This window comes from Ruditapes philippinarum, unplaced genomic scaffold, assembly GCF_026571515.1.
Source record: "Ruditapes philippinarum isolate M1 unplaced genomic scaffold, ASM2657151v2 ctg689_1_1_1_1, whole genome shotgun sequence".
NCBI lineage: Eukaryota > Metazoa > Mollusca > Bivalvia > Venerida > Veneridae > Ruditapes > Ruditapes philippinarum.
In genome coordinates, this window is record NW_026858375.1 from 240,644 (window position 1) to 259,041 (window position 18,398).

Below are 18,398 nucleotides of genomic sequence, written 5' to 3' on the forward strand. Positions count from 1 at the left end.
TGTTGGAAACATACTTTTACATATAATGTTGTTTTTTTCCCTATATACTATTTTTTGCTTTATGTTGTTTTTTTCCCCCTATTAGAAGGTCCCATCCCAGTGTGACAGATTACATATCATATATATTTAATTATATATACATCTGATAAACACATATATCTTTACATATAGTTTATATGAAAAGAAAAAAAACCATCATAAACACTATTTACAACCATGAACTGGAATTTTATGTGAGATTTTGGTCCTTATAAATTTTCAGAAGACATTTTAAATGTAAAATGAAAGCTGAGACAAATATATACAGCCAAGAAAAAAATACACAGAGTATTTCAATGAGGTCATAGCTGAAAAATTGAAAAACAACATCAAAATTCAATTTGAAAATAAATTTAAAAGTGAAATAAAAAAAGGGATTTAAAAAACAGGGTTGAATATCTTATAAAAAATTTGAATCCTACAAAATGAAAAAACCTACAAAAGAAACATCATTTCTTTTCTCGATTTTGAACAAAAATTATATAAAGAAACACCATCAAGTTTGCCAGAATATTGAGCTGCTTGATTGTTTTAAATATGTAACAATGTTCAATAAGTTTTACCTCAATTTATGGTACTCTCTATAAAAAAGAAAACAAAAATTGCCTACTGGGGATAAAAAGAAAAACACTTTTGTCATCTTAAATATACATTTTTTTCAATTATATACATATGGGACCTGAAAATTGTCAAATATTAGTCAATGATAAACTAATTTGTCATTTACTACCTAAGTGTTTCAAAATATATAATTCAAAATTGTCAGTGGATAAAATAGGTTTTTCTATTTCATCCAAAAAACAAAAAAACATGTTGAAATGGGAGAAGCTATTAATAAAAAAATTGGGGACAAGTGATTACACATTTTATAGAAATATTATATACATCTTATTGCATGCAACTTTTTGACTAGAGGTCACACTCAACCAATTTTAACCCTTTTTTATATTAAATGTTAAAAATGTCTTAAAGTTTCCTTGATATATCATAAAGATACGGTAGCTTGCCTAAATCCAAGCTAATTTTCAAAGTTTCAGAGTTACACATTTGTAAAACCATTGCACGAAAATGACTTAAGATTCAAACAGAAATAAATAAGAACTTAAATTAAACAAATAACTTAAGATTCATATACTGACTTTAAAAAACTAAGGATTTAAGTTAAAACATATAAAACTATATCTAAATAAATACTTATTTATGAACATATTTCTACTATTCTAGTTAAAATGCAAGTTATTTCATATGTCAAAAGGAAAAGATCAAACAATTAATACAAGAAATGTACAAACAAGACAAAGACATGGTACAAAACACAAATCTTATAATATCATGCAGGTGAAAGAACCATACACTGGCCTGGAAATCCTTGATTTGTTTTCTATCATATTTATTTTTATATTTTAGATAATGTAATGAAAAAAATTTATATTCTGGACTGAGTACTAACTAATAATGTTAAATATGTTGAAAACGTTGTTAACATAATATGTTAACCAGTCAAAATTCAAAATTTTAAAAAATTCAAATGTAAACCACAATTGAAAAAGGTACTGTATTATGTTTATTTAAGAACAATTTAATTTCTTTAAAATTGACACAATTCATTACAGACTGTGTGCTTATAAACTGTAAAACAATGTTTGAACAATCAATGAAAATATCTAAAATCTGTGAACCAGACCAGTGTAAAATAAAAAGAGTGAGAACAATGAACACATATACATAGTTTGGCACATTCAGAATTCACCTGGGTAGGATTATAAGAATACTGATAGTACTTTGGCACATTGGAATAATCTGAATAAATGAACATATATAATACACAAAAATATCAGATAACTGTTTTTGTGAAACTCTTTTCTTTGGGTTAATTTTGTTACTTTTGCTTCTTTGTAATATTTTTAATTAATATTTTTAGATTTTTTCAATAATGATGCTTTAATTATGTAGTATGAATTTTGCAAGTGATTCAAATAAGTTACAAGAACTTGCTTCAGAACTAAGTATGAATTAATATATATTTTTAAACAGGTAGGATTAAGAATTCATTTGGCATCATTCTAATTCTTTTAATAGAGAAAAATCAATCAAAAATAAATTCAAAACTTATGTCTCTCAAGAAATCAACCTTTAAAAAATAAAACTTTGATCACTGAAAAAGATTAATGAATTACCAAAATTTGATATCTGCTGGGACATCACATGTATATTTTTGGTCCCAGATATCCGAGATTCTTTCACAAAGACAGTTAATCATATGACATACTAAAAAACTACAGTCTAACAACTAAGTAAGTATTATATGTCTAAACTATTTTAACATAACTTTTGATTAGTATTGCCCTAAAGCTTTCTGCTACAGTTCTAAATGTCAAATTAATCATGTACTTCGTTATTCTGTTGCTAAGGAACATTTCCATACATATACAAATGTACAGTAAAAAGTCTTTAAGAATTTAGAAAGTCTAGGAAAAGGTGTTCCAATGAATTCTGATTAAGCTGTTTATGCAAAATCCATGGTGTAAAGAATGCATGTATTTCTTTTAAATTGAATATTACATAGTGAGAAATATTCTATACTTAGTGCAGAAATTTTCTATATTTAATTCACGTTATTCTATATTTAGAAAAGAATATTCTATATTTAGAACAGGCAGATTCTATAGCAAAAAGTGATTAAACAAGCTAATTTTACACAACATGAAAATATATTTACAAACTACATAATACTTTTGACATATGAAATAAAATACAATCAAATTACTTCAGAAATTGCTTATAATATCAAATCTTATTGGCACATAGGATTTGTAAGTTTCATGAGTATAACATATTATGCGGCAACACTGAGTATCTTAAAAAATTAAAATCGTGAGTTCTATTCTAATTGGCACATCAGATTTGTAAACTTCATGAATATAAAATATTACGTTGTAACAATGGAGTATTTTTTTTATATAAAAAAGGTGAGTTCTACGCTAATTGGCACTGCAACATGAGATTTGCAAGTATCATGAGTATAGAATATTATGCTTACACTAGAGTATTGCAAGTGATGATAATCAAAACTATGAGCATTTAATACATAAGAAAAATGGTTTGATTCAAAAGTTGAGATTCAAAGCAAAACAAATAGTAAAACTAATTATGTACTTTTAAAAACTATAAATTTATTAATTAATTTTTCTTTTCACCTTGTTTTTGGTGGAATTGATGTAAAGGTCAGAAAATCAAATTCAAATCGAATAAATTTCATAAAAATCTCTTATTTCATATGATGGCAAGAATATGTCTATTTATTTTTACAATGTAAGATCAATAGTTAAACAGTATTTTTTACAAGAACAGTAACAAACATGAAAACTTTGGTGGAAGACTCACTAATAAAATCATCTCTTGGCATACATGCGGTTGGCACAATAGAAAAAATACTGATTCCAAAAGTAATAAGTAAAATATTTTGGATTTCTAAACATAATACAATATGAAACAGGTGAATTTCGAAAAAGATATGAGCCGTGTCATGACAAAACCAACATAGTGGGTTTGCGACCAGCATGGATCCAGACCAGCCTGCGCATCCGTGCAGTCTGATCAGGATCCATGCTGTTCGCTAACCAACTCTATTACAAGTAGAGAAACTGATAGCGAACAGCATGGATCCTGATCAGACTGCGCAGATGTGCAGGCTGGTCTGGATCCATGCTGGTCGCAAACGCACTATGTTGGTTTTGTCGTGACGCGGCTCATATATGTGAAAAATTGGTTTCAATTTTCATTGTGAAAACCTACTTAATATTGTATTAAGATTAAATTCAATTTTTAACACAAAATAAATTAAAATGAAATATCAAGAAAGTCTGAAAAAAAGTCATATGATAAAAAAATTTGACATTATATATTAATCAGTTAATTGGCACAAAGGGAGGATGGTTAAAAAATACTGACATGGCAACTTGAAGACCATAAGCTAAATCTACACACTTACACACACACACATATTTGACTACAATTATGGAAGCTCTGTACAGGATTGGTATTTTTTGGAAGAACGGGTTTTGTTGTTCATCTGTTATACATGAATGAAAAACAAACGTAACATTCATGTCAGATGAGATGTTCTATATAAAATGTGCATGCCATGTTTCAAGCAACATGTTCACTAACAGGAAAGATGTCATCAGTAAATAAAATGATGTCATCAATGATGTCACATATGCTTGAACAATGACGTCATGACCAGCTCATGAAAAAATGACCAAAATAATGCCTAAAAAAACACCCAAATCAAGATGAAAAAGCCCAAATTACTAGACAAATACCCAAAATGGTAACATATACCCAAAAGCCTGTCACCTACTGTTCTTGGACTTAAAACAATATTTTCCGCTTGATTTCAATTTTTTTTAAATTATTTTTTAAATATTTCGAATATTTTCTGTTGTGAACATGTTGCTAATGATCATGATCTTTAACAATATAATACTGAAAATTTAACAACTAACTGTAACAAAAACACAACAGTATTGTTAATGCATTAAGTATGGAAGACTTTTGCACTGAGATTCAATAACATTAAAAATTGTGTCATATATATATACCTATATTATGATTTTCAAACTTTTTTGTTTTTCATTCAAAATGTTTAAATTTTCTTTTCAAAAAATGTAATTTGGTTATTTGGACAAGTCCATTTAAGATTTAGCATGTTATAGGTTAATTATGAAAAGACTAGGATAATCTGAATTGTAAATAAAATCAACAAAAAGTTTGTCTTACTATTGGGACTAGAAACTTACACATTAATGCACATTCATTATTGCAAAGGTTCAGACTAGACATTCAAAATGTAATCATATACTTAAAACAGTAACATATATAAAAAAAATACGTATTTACAAAAGTAAATACACACCACAAAAAAAAATATCATTTCATTATTGCTTTAGATACACTTTGAGACAATACATGTATAAGATCAAAAAAAGTCTTGTTTTAAAAATGAAAATCTGTGTTAACGCAACTATAAAATTTCTTAAGCTGTCTATGAAATTACTTGTCATGGATTGCTCATTTCATGGAAACAGTTGGTTTTCAAAAATAAATCATTTTCAAAACAAGAATTTACAGTCTAATTTGTACTATAGTTTCTACTCTAAAACCTACTCTATTACCATATGGTATATAAATTGAGTATTTAATATCAGGTCATTTCTTATCAACAAAACTAATCCTAAGGCATTATTTCACAGAGTAAAAAAAAGTTTCTTTTCGTATCAATATTAACTTATATACATATAATCTGTTTCAACAATCATGGATATATTATTTACATTAAAACATGCAAAAACTAGAGTCATAAAATCACAAAAAGAGCAACATATACATCAAAGAAATTACATACATGAATTCCTGTCTTATTTTATGCCTTCTGGTCCCCTTTTTTCCCAAAAATTCTCTTAAAACAACATGCATCAAATGTACCTCATCTTGTACAACTATATTCCCACTAACTGTTAAGGGAATCAAAGAAAACTTGACAAGTAAATGTGTTTTTTTTTTCCCTAAAAAAATACAGGAATAGTTTGGAAGGAATGTTTGCAAAGAGTAGAAATTGAAAATTAACAAACAATATACATGCCATTATTCCAGAGATTACCTTGTACAGTAATATTGTTTTAAAACACTTTTTGGTAATCAATTTATTTAAGTTGAAAGTCTATAAAATCAAACATAACAAAACCAAATTTTCAAAAAAAAACCAAAGAAAATTCATGATGAATTTTTGTACTTAGTTGTAGGTCGAAAATTTTAGAACTTATTCTTTCATTTACGCTAGCTGGTTTATGTGTACCTTGTACCTAGAAAGCACTTCAAAACTAGTTTTTAAATCAGCACTAAAAATCAAGCACATCAATGCATTAAGCACTACATATATTTTCAGCTTTCAAAAATATATCATTTTTTTTCTAGCCCTCTTATAATAACAGCAGTATATGGTGTGAGGCAAGGTTCAATACTTGCTCCAAATCTGTCTTAACATTTCATTGTTACTAACACAAAGAAACTAATCTTTTGTATAGACTGCTTCATTGTTACAAACATAAAGACACCAATCTTTCGTACAGTCTGTCAAGTTATGGAGATTCCTGTGAACTAAGTTCTCCATCACCGTCACTGGTTTTATTAGGGGAGCAGAAGTTATATCGATGGTTCATGTGCTGCGAGAACGACCCGGAGTGAGAGAATCTTTTACCACATTTTTTGCATTGGAACGGTTTTTCTCCACTATGTAGTCTTTTGTGTTCAGTCAAATGATGTTTATGCTTAAACGACTTTGAACATTTGTCACAGGCAAATGGGCGTGCACCTGAAAAATACATGTATCATTTATATATAACTGAGAGCAAAAGAGCAGAAAAATGATATCTATCCCTAGTACTATGGTGCAAGAGAAATTATCATTGTCAATATTATATGCTATTCAGGTCTTGGACAATCGCAATTGCTGAAAATGGTGAGAAGTAAAAACGGCACACCTTTGTCATCATAATAACTATAAAAATTACATGTAGTTCATAATTAATTCCTAAATATAACCATATAACATTTAATTTTCAATATTCCAGAGTGTACCATCTAACCAAGTTCAACCTCTTGAAAAAAATGTTTTCTTATATTATATTTTATAGAAACTCTTTAACCTTTGGCATGCTGGCATCAACTAATAATACCATTGAGACAAGTGCACACCAAGACAGCTTGAAAATCCATGCCGTCTGCTCAAAGTCTACACTATTCAGCCAGTACTTAAGAATTTCCCTAACATAATCATGGCTGGTTTTATTCAGAATGAAAGTTTGTCAAGTCCATTTAAGATATTTAGCATGGTAAGGGTTCAAGAATCGTACATGTTTTACCTGAATGTTCGTATTTATGGCGAGCAAGGGACGACTGTTTGCTGAACACCTTGTTACACTGATCACAGCCATACGTTCCTTCGTCACGATCAACCTTGTGATTCTTCCAGCATTTACGCTTCTTCTTAGAAGGCTGGTCATCATCTGTTGATACAGAATCATCAAAATCTAGCTGAACCTCTTCTGCTTCCATCTACAATGAAAGAAAAGATGAAAACATTAATAACATTGTATGATCAAACTTCCTGTATTTGTGTCTGAATCATTTAAGTAAAGTTCCGGTAATTTATCATTATTATATGACAACACAAACTGGTGGTCAAATTTTTTTTAAATTATCAATTATCATTGATTTGATCACTTTTTCTCTTTATTTCAGGCTTTACATTCTTTTAAATCATTCAGTATTTCAAAATGTTTGAAAAAATTGAATTGGTGTTAATTAGCGGAACTTTACATCATGATCAAGATATTTTTGAATCTGAAAATATTCTTGACATATGAAATGAAATAGCATCATTAAAAGTTATACAATGTATGTCACAATAGTCCATGATTCAAGGTAAAAAATGTTCAAAATAACTAAACATCTTCAGATAAAGGAATTTTTTATAAACTTTCAAGTCTTTTGTGTGCTTGAACTTAAATTCCATACATCTCACAACTTTGAATGACAATATAGGCTTTTGGATAATTTAACATTTTAAATATGCCATTAGTTTGTATAATTATATATATATTTAAATCCCTATGTACCCTTGAAATGTACATTTGTACTTGTATCCTTAACCATGGCAAAAGGATATTTCCTGGTAAGGACAACCTTTGCTTGAGTTTAAATGCACCTAAGTTAAAAGCTATTGCCAACATAAAAATTCACTTTTACTTCTGTATAAAATCTTAATAAATTACTTTTATATTCAATAGTAACATTTGTCACAAAATGAATAACTTCCATCAAATCTAACTAGAATTAATTTAGACATAAGAAAGAGACATAATTATCTTTGTTTTTATCCTCTTTTCTACATATAATTGCTTACGATAAAGATATAAACCAGTTTTCTGTTATATACATACATGTATATGAATCAAAGCGAAAATAATTATGGTTTACTATATAGCTTTAATGTTTTATCGTTTTCCGCCAAGTAAATGAACCAACAATATTTTCCTTTTTTTTTAAATCATGTGCCTATATCAAAAATGCCTTCCATCGAGAGTTACTACTGATAGACAATTCTATTCACCGACATGTTAATTTCGCCTCTCACTTGCGCGCATCCATATTTGAGAAGATTAATATCAATTGTTTTAGCTTAGTACAACAGCTCATTGCCAAAACCATTAATCAATTGGATCATATCAAGTCCCAAGAGTGGGAACGCTACAAAAGTTTTTTTGTGATCCGCTAATTCAAGTATCAAAAAATAAGGAACTTCTGAGTTTTGTATCATATCCCAGAAATCATAGCGAGTTGTCTATTTTTTTTCCCAAAACCCTTTTCCCCATTAGTTTGTACGAAATCAATTATCGGGAATGTATCGCTTATTGTGCGGGACATGAAATGAAACAAATATGCCTCATTTTGAATGAGTGCTGTCCTGAACAAGTTATAAATCATCTACGTAAATACACCATTATTGTAAAGAGGTAAATCAATAGTGCGATTTCCATGGCAACCATTTTTGACAAATTTCAATATTTATCAAGGATGTTCCAAAGTTCTATGGATCTGTAGATGTTTTGTACATCAATATAGATTTTACCATTTTAACTGAGGCATTTCTGACAGTATCTTTAATGTAAATATCAATCAGGCAACAAACCACTAAATTTTTCACGACCCATCACGAGAAGCCATTAACGGTTACAATTTGTTGAATAGGAAAATACAGAAATAATCATTAAATGCAGTCCAAAACTGAAAATTCTTCAAAAAGATTTGATTCATTTAAACGTTTAAAAGTTATAGATTAAATTAAAAATTTAAAACTGATATAGCTTTATGTATATTCATGTATTTCTACTTAAAATTGAACCTGAAAATCATACAAACGGGACAAAAATGTTGATGACACAGATTTGATGATATGATATAATGTGTTAGTAAATGTTTTAAAGTGCAAACTAAGTCAAATTTTTCTTCTACGCTACTAACAAATTGATATTCTTCACATAGGCTGGCCACATTGTATGAACAATGCGTTTTAAAATTTGTGTTATTCTGTTTCAAACAATAACCATGCAAAATCGTTGGTGTATTTGCATCTATGAAGTGAACGGCGGGTCAGCTAGGTGCGCCACGAGCCTGGTCGTACCAAGGGTTAGCAATATGCAATAGGGGGGGTGAAAATAATCTCACTACAAAGTGATGGGTTGTAAAGGTATAAAAGCATTTTTATACACAACAAATAGGGGAAAGGTGAACTGTGCGAAAATGTAACTGCGCTTTTCAAAATGATTTTTTAAATCTTATAAATTTCAAATACTTTGAAAATCAACTTCAACGCAAACATGAAATTCTAACATAAGCAATGCGTAAACAGCAATATTTTTGATAGAGTCATTTTTTAATGGTCTTGATTTTTAAAAGTAAAGCATTTTAAATTGTCCAAAAACTTGTTGCAATATTATGATTTCTCAAATTCTCAAAAAATTTATACTTATAGCTTTATAATCTTGTTGTAGCTATTTTTTTTAATCTTAATAATTTCAGCTTTTATGCTTACAGGCTTTCCCATAATTTTATTTAATTCTTATTTTTAGTATTAAATAGAGGATATTCAAGTTTTTTCTATAAATACATGATTTATTTTCATCGAGTGGTATGAAAATAAATATTTCATGAGTGGCGGTAGCCACGAGTGAAATATGGTATTTTCATGCCACAAGATGAAAATAAATCGTGTATTTATAGAAAAAACTTGAATTTTCTGTAATTTTTTTTTTTGTCCAATTATTTATTTTTTTTCTTTGAATTTTTTTAACCCTTAACCTGCTGGAACCAAAAGTGATTCATATTTTGCCACCATGATAAAGACTGGCCAGGATCTGAGGTTATAAAGATATTCTCTGAGCTCAAACTCAAATCTCAGGCATTTGATTGGTTAGAAATTGCCACAGAATGTACACTGACCAATGAAAATCCTGAGATTTGAGACAGAACCCAGAAAAAAGTTTTATAACCTTGAGGCTAGGTCTGTACAGTCTGAGCATTGTCTGTGCTGCTGAAAGCTCATTTGTTCATATTTTGATATTGCAATCACATTGAATAGACTGGTAGGCAAACCCATTACACAAATCAAGCAGGTTAAAGGCTAAAAACTTGTTTCTCTTTAAAGTGAAATGACTGGAGAACTGAACACACAAAAGCAAACCAAACATACAATCAGGAACCAGATGACAAATGACTTTGAATTTTACATAAAATATTTGAATCTTGTTATTAATAATTTATATGTATAACACCATCTTTCATTTTGTGAAAATTTGTGCATTAATTTTTAATATTTATAAAGTTCTAATAAGCGCCCAGGGGACCAGGGGCAACAAAATAAAATCTTGGTGATCTAAATGCTTTTAAAGTTATCATCAGATTATAAAAGTTGTTTGAAGTCAATTTTATGTAATTAAAAGCTAATTTGAATGATCAATTTAAATTTTACCCAAAAATATATGTCACTCATCTGGTTCAAGTCAATTTCATTTTGAAACATGGTCAAACAAAATCAAGCAATATCTTTCCACAGAAAAATTTCCAACTTTCCCCAAAAACCATAACAGTGAATTCCATTATCAGTATGACATGGTATTTTTGAATGAAAAAAGCATATTGATTTAAAATATCCAATATTTCAATTTCACAAACTTTTCTTTTCAAAATTTGAAATAACTTAATCCTCTTTGTTGCTAAAAGCAGCCCTCCTTTAGAAATAGCTACATTTTTTGCCAGATTTTTATGTGGAAAGATCATATTTTGAAGAGAATCTCAGTATTAAGTTTTTTACAATATAATTTTAAATACAACTCTAATTGGCCTCTCTCCACACCCACAACTCTTAATTTAAAATTTTCTAGTTGTATAATCAAAAATTAAGTTTATGCTATCCCAAACATTTCCCCATTTATAGCAAAATATTGATCAATATATCATTATGTGATACTTTTAAAGATGGGACACTGAGATTTTCTTATTAAATTGTAAGTGTAAATAAGTAGAAAAAACCAGCCTGATACGAACATAGCAATCTACCTGTCTCCACGTCTTCTTACGCATACGCTTCGGTTTGCCTGTCAGGATAGTAGCAGCTGCTTGCTGAGCGGCCTCTGCAAGAGTAGCGAGGTTGTGAGTTGCGAGATTGTGGGTGTCTTCGTGAAGGCGACTGCTGGTTGAAACTTGATTCTGGACCATCGAAGGACTACCAGGTGTTGCCATGCTAAAAGTATATACTGGTGGCTGACCATGAAGACTGTTTGAACTTGTCATACATTGAGACACATTGCTGGCAGCATCGAAAAGAATGCTTGGGTTACCATTTGGTTCAGGCACATTGAGTTCTGCATTAGGTTTATAAGATGGCATTTTGAGGACAGTATTCAGAAGTTGGCTCTGCATGGTCAAGGCAAGACTGGGCGAAAGTTGTTTGTTCACAAACATTCCTTCTTGCTGCATATATTTGAAAATTGGAGAATCTTGGAAGGATTTTGCTGAATTTATTGCTTGTTCAATGTCTGTGGGAGTAGATTCAGAGGGATTGTCTTTCTCAACTGATTGTTCACGTTCCTCAGAACTGTCTTTCTTTATACTAAGATTTAACACTTCACTATCATGTGAGCTCTCGGGAGTTGAATGCCGTGACTGACTGCCACCATGAGCTAAAGGGGGAGTTTTACGCACACTTAAATCAAGGGGAGTTTCTCCAGTTGATGGTTTAGTTTGCTGATTGGTCGGTAATGTCTTTCCCATGTGAATCATGCTTCTGAAGTTTGGGAACGGTTTTGGTACGTTTGGAATGTAAGTCGGGGATTTGGTAGTTTCTCTCTCTTGCATATCAAAGCGAATTGCACTAAGATTGAAGGCTGGCTCACGTCCATATTTCCTCTCCCTTGCTCGCATGTTCTGAAACCAAACTTGTACAACACGTTTGGAAAATCCAATTTTATTGCCCATTCTGATAAGTTCAAATTTTCTAGGGCGGGGATTAAGAACATACTGAGATTTAAGGTAATTTTGCTGGTCTTCAGTAAACTGTGTGCGAATCCTCATACTTTTCTCATCAGCAGCACTGTCAGTGTCTCTATAAATCTCCTCAACATCTTCTTCATCACTACCAACACTACCATTTGTTGTTGACTCAACATGACTCAAATCTGAGACGGTGCTGTGCGGGGACTGACATGTGTCCGAAACAGTACGATGGTGCACAATGTCTTTATTTTGTTTACACAGATATCGTTCATGTTGATGCTGAGAAACGGGACTATCAAATGTTTCACTACAGTACTGACATGACATTGTAATGTCAGACTTCACTTCTGAACTACCTACTTTCACACTTGTATCAGCTTCAACACTTTCTTGCGATTCTGTTTCCTTCTCAACAGAGTCTTTGTTAGAGTCAGGTTCACTTATTTTGTCACTTTCTTTGTTATTCAGCAGTTTTGTGTTAGAATTAACATCTGGGGAGATTTGATCTGATACAGGGCTACTGCTCGATGGACAGTCACGGCTAGGAGTCACATGTTCTCTCTTTGGCTGTATGAGAGGGGTGGTGCTTCTACGAGATGGAGTATGTGGTGGTGAGGACATGCTGAATACACTAGATGGGGAAACACTTCTTCCTGAATAACTATGAGGCGAGAAACTACGTGTAGATTGACTATGAGGAGACATACTTCTTGTGGATCTTCCAGCAGACGACAAACTTGACATGGAGGGGTGAGGAGAATTTGCGGATCTTTCTCTTGGTTGTTCATTTGCATGTTTAACACCAGCCATATTTGCTATGGCCATACTTGTGGGAAGATGTGCTGAGTACATTGGATGAAGGAATCCATCTGGAGTAGCAAACATTTGTGGTGGGTAGTAGAAAGGTGGCATTGCCTTCTGTTGGTTAAATGGATGAGCTAAGAACTGCTGCTGCTGTTGCTGGATGGTTACTGGTACAGATTGTAACGGGGATCGTGAAAACTGGGTCATGTTGTTTGGGAATGTCACTGGCATCTTTTGACCAGGTTGACTCGACTGGTTCATACCCTGTTGAGCATCATTGCCAACTCTTCCACGATTAGTAGCAGACAAACCCCAGCACTTCTTTGAAGTTGTGTGACTACTGAATGACCCCGAGTGTGAAAACCGTTTTCCACAATTGTTACAAACGAAAGGTTTTTCTCCACTGTGAATTCGCACATGTTCTTTCAGATGATGTTTAAATTTGAATGCCTTGCCACATTCAGGACACTTAAACTTGCGTAGATCTGTACTCTCGTTATGACTGATCATGTGACGCTGCAGACGGTATACATTTGCGAAAGTTTTGTTGCAGACGGTGCATATCTGTGAGGTTGGTGAATGAAGAGTTAGATGCTTATCTAACTGGGATTTCTGATGGAATGTTTCGTCACATTTTGGACACATAAATTTGAGTGGTTTATCAGAGTGGCTCTCTCTCATATGGTCACGAAGGACTATGGCTCGGAGGAATGTTTGTGGACAGTGCATACACTTGAGGACAATCTCCTCCTCTTCACTTGCTGCATCTGAAAATGTTCAACAATGTTTATTTCTAAAAACACAACATATTATACCATGATAATTATAACAATTTGAGCCGCGTCACGACAAAACCAACATAATGGGTTTGCAACCAGCATGGATCCAGACCAGCCTGGGCATCCGCGCAGTCTGATCAGGATCCATGCTGTTCGCCTACAAACCATACTACAAGTAGAGAAACTGAAAGCGAACAGCATGGATCCTGATCAGACTGCGCGGATGCCCAGGCTGGTCTGGATCCATGCTGGTCGCAAACGCACTATGTTGGTTTTGTCGTGACGCGGCTTATTTCTGTCTGCCAATCAGTTGCTCATATTTATGTATATGTAAGTGTTCATAAAAAATCATTTTACAAGTGAATTAAGTAAGTCAAGAATAGCTCAGTCGATTCACTAGACTAATACAGTTAGCCAATTTTCCTAAGTAACAATTCATTTCAAATACTGATCTTTTGGGGCGAAAAATAATTTCCAACACATAGCAATTTTTCAAAGAAATTGTATCTATTAAGAAAAAAATATATCTCTAAAATATACCTCAATAATGTGCATTTCAGTCACAAGAACAACAATGTATATATTACAACATGGAGTATAAAACGAAGTGAGTAGAACTGACACAAGTGCATTTACTCTTCTGACACTAAATATCTGAAATAGACTTATCCATCTTCCAATCTGGACTAAACCATTCATCATTTTTAGGGAAACTTTCTTAACAAGTTCAGACCATAATCAGACTGACAGAAGTGCAAGCTGATCTTGGTCTGCACTGGTCATAGAGACCATTTTATTGCCACAAACATAATAAGGGTTAAAAAAAAGTCATTACCATCACCATTGCCATGCTCTTCACCGTCACTGACAGGTTCCGGGTATATGACAGCAGTGTCGCCACGGTTGAGTAACTCGGCAATTTTAGCATCCTCATGTTGCTTATTTGGATGTTTGTCTGGGGCAGTATGTGATGTAATTGAAGAAGAGCCAATCTTCTGACCATCAGATGTGGAGTCTGGGGCTGCTGAGTGTATTTCTGTCGTAGAAAAACATGGCAATTTAATGTCATATTATAAAGAAATAGGTCTAACACCTTAGAGATAAGGTAGGACTAATGTAAAATTAATGGGTTTTTTTTTTGTTTATAATTTTATTTTTGACATGAATCAACTTCATAAATCATGTAATCAATACCAATGTTTTGCTTAACCTTGAAAAATTTCATATTTTTATCATGTAAGATGACCAGTTTGCAGAGATACAGAAAACATTTTTTTTACTTTACAAGTAATTAAAATATAACACTATGTAGTGATAATAAAACAAAATAGAGTATCTCATGTAAATATATGGCCACTTGCTCTATGGCCACTTGCTATACTTTACCACCACATGGTCCTGCACACAACTTAGGAAACAAAAAAATATTAACAAATTTGACCATCTGATCTATATTGCATTTCAGCCTTTTTTTTAATTATGAAGAATGAAAGTATCATATCCACTGTCACAAACAAGCATATTTGACTAAGTATATAATATTGGAAAAGTGAATAGCAATATTTTAGACAATTATATGTTGTTGTTTTTTTTTTTAAACTCACAAGAAATTGGATTACTAACCTCTTAGAATAGCAGCAACTTTTTCTTCTGGGGTAATTGGTTTGCTGGTAGTCACAGGGGCCTTTGTGCGATTGTCTGTGACCTCGTAGCATTGTGAAGAGTCAACTTCATTGTTATCGACTGATGTTGTGGCAGGGTTAGGTTGTTCTATTTTGTTCTTGTTGTCGTCAAGAGTACCCTCGTCTGCTTCCTCCCCTTCATCTCCATTCTCCACTGGAAATATATGTAAGATATCTCTTGAGGTAAAGTTTAAGTATATTTCACAGGGTCTCACACCATGAGGTTTTTTGCCAAAGATTCAGAAAAGTGACACAAATTACCTAAAACATGTCAAAATATGAAAAATAGGTCTTACACTTTAACAAGACAAGATAGGAAAATAGTGGTGAAAGTTTTTAATTCTGTCCTAATTTACACAGGTTATGCAGTGTTTATGTTCAAGCAAATAAAAACATAGAGATCTTATCATTATTTTTTGTAACTAAAACTTCTTCTGCACCTCTAGTTTCCAACTGATACAAAAAACTTAGGAAAGTAAAAATCAACAATAATTCATCTCATTATTTTTTTATGTATTTCTTCTGCATCACCAAATTCACTCACCTACTCACCAACCTAGACAAAAACACTTGGATAGGAAAGTATTTATAAGTCAATGATAATTCTCCTTATTCAAAATAATAGTGATAATTAGATAACTTCTTCATCAACACCTCTACAATATGTATGACATGTTTTTTAAATGTCCTTGATCATACTTTAAGAGCTACTTTTTTAAGCTTTAATAAGAAAGTCATTTCACTCTTCAGGTTAATCAATTTTCTTTTTAGCATTACTATATATATACAGTATCTTTGATGCTTTCAGATAATTCTGCATTAAAGCATTAAATCTTATTGGTGATATTAGGGCATGGGTAAGCCCACTAGTGCTTTAACCCTTACCATCCTAATTATCTTAAATGGACTTGTCCATCTTTAAATCTGGACAAACCATTCATAATTTGAAGGGAAAATTTAAAAATAGTTACTGATTTAAACTAGCAAAACAGTGCAGACCATGATCTGACAATAAAGATCTGACTGCTAATCATGGTCTGCACTGGTTGCCTGGGTAGATCAAGCGGGCTAAAGGTTTAAGTATGGTTAGGCAGTATGCCTGCAGCCTTACAGGCTGAGTCAATACACTACTGTCACTGCTTAAATGCAGTTTTAAAAAAATCAATAAAATTTTAAATGAACAATTTTAAGTTCAAAGTGAGGAAGAACCTTTTTTATAAATACTATTTTCAAACATAAGCATTATTTTTACATAAAATTAACATTTTAATCAATTTTGTGAAATATGTTCAACTTTAAGATAATTACCAACAAGAACCTGGAATAAAATTTAAAGATACATACTTTTTTTATTTTTGTTCCATTTCTCTACCTTTATTTTCCATTACATAGGTTTTTTTAAAAAAACATCACATAAATTTAAAAATTAACTTAATCCTTAATGTTCAAGTAAAAAAAGAAAAACAACTAAACTAAAGGTAACTTAATAACAGAGCTGTGATGTTTGGCGATTTATTTACTCAGCTCTACCTATACCCTCCTTTATTTCCCACACTTGAGAACTTTTGATGTTTTAAACAAAACCACCTTAATAAATGAATGAAGAAAGGAAAGAAATGGGTCAAATGTCTGAAAGGTAATAATGTAAATTATATTCAACAAAGAAACATATCAGATCTAATTTAAACCTCATTTAAAACCCTTATACCTGTATTACTACAGCTATTTTAAATGATAACACAACCCCACTAGATAATTAACTTCAACTTTTGATTTCATCTACTGTTTCTACCTTTTCACTTAAAAAGAAATTGAAAATGTATTCTTTCGAGATAACCTAAAGAAATAAAATCCCTAAAAATTTCTTACCCTGTAACAAATCCTCTCTGATTTTTCCAACGAAGCGCAAACACTGTTTCCTATCAATTTTTAATCGTCTATCCAAACCAAACATTTTTAAGATCTATTTTTATTTAAAACATTAAAATTGTCATTAAATTACTAAAGAAAATTTAATTTCGATCCGAAAATGTCTTATTGTAAAAACCTTTACTAATAACTTTTCTATGATCTTGAAATTTTTTCAGCTATTTACAAGCGTTTAACCACAATTGATGCTTAACGCACTCAGGTACTCCCTTTTTATCCTGTGTACCATCTATTTATTGACCATTAAAAGCCGTCCAATTATATTAAACATCATCGGACCATTTCATTGGCTCATCTCACCTATCCAATAAGGTAATTTACCTGGAGAAATCAAAGTTGACATAAGAGATTACCTGCGTTTACGTGGGCGGAGCTAAATCACAGGTCCTTGACAACAACCTATCACCTTAAGCGGCAGAATTTGTATCGACAAATATTGATTTTTGCCCATGTTTAGGTGCGAACTCTTCCCGATGAAGTTGAAATAATACTCAGAGAAATATCCAGAGTTATTATCAAACAAACAATCAGTACTATTGATTTCCGAGAGAATTTTCTCGTACTATGATTGAGGTTTACATGATGCTGGGAGTTTGTAGAGCGATTGGTCTCTATAACAATATAGAAATCTCCTAATATGGCAGTCAGATATCATGTATTTATGGAGAATTAAGAATGTCTAAATGTTCAACACAAATTACAAACATGCTATAAAAATGCATTCCACAACTTTCAAGCATTCCATATAAACAATTTTTTTTATTTCACAGTGGAAAAAAAATTAAATTGACATATTTACAATAAAACTCTGAGAGATTGTAAATCTTGAATTTATAATTTCTTTCATATTTGGTTACAAGTTGTTGGTTTTTTTTGTTTTTTTTTCCTTTTTTTTGCATGATGTATAACTATATATTTCACTATGTTACAGTTAAAAAAATTTACATATGATTTGTTATGTAACTTTTTTACATTAAATTCACTGGCTATTTTTGTCTGTCAAGATTTTCAAACGATTTACTAGAGACACACTCACTGACCAGGATAAAAA

General features: G+C 31.5%; 1 protein-coding gene across 5 annotated transcripts in view; it reads right to left on the bottom strand.

The window, feature by feature from the left end:
- Positions 1–5,909: 5,909 nt before the first annotated feature.
- The window catches only part of LOC132753013 (zinc finger E-box-binding homeobox 1-like), a 37,463-nt gene continuing 24,974 nt past the window's right edge, over positions 5,910–18,398 (bottom strand). For 3 of the 5 annotated variants that reach the window (XM_060743422.1, XM_060743423.1, XM_060743424.1), the window contains exons 2-6: positions 15,360–15,572; positions 14,572–14,772; positions 11,206–13,724; positions 6,963–7,155; positions 5,911–6,412 (exon numbers count right to left, since the gene is read on the bottom strand). In XM_060743422.1, the coding sequence (XP_060599405.1) occupies positions 6,180–6,412; positions 6,963–7,155; positions 11,206–13,724; positions 14,572–14,772; positions 15,360–15,572 (3,359 nt within the window). In that variant the 3' untranslated portion in view covers positions 5,911–6,179. Of the gene's footprint in view, positions 6,413–6,962; positions 7,156–11,205; positions 13,725–14,571; positions 14,773–15,359; positions 15,573–17,287; positions 17,506–18,398 lie in introns of those variants that run through there. The other 2 variants (XM_060743426.1, XM_060743425.1) reach the window with 2 other exon arrangements.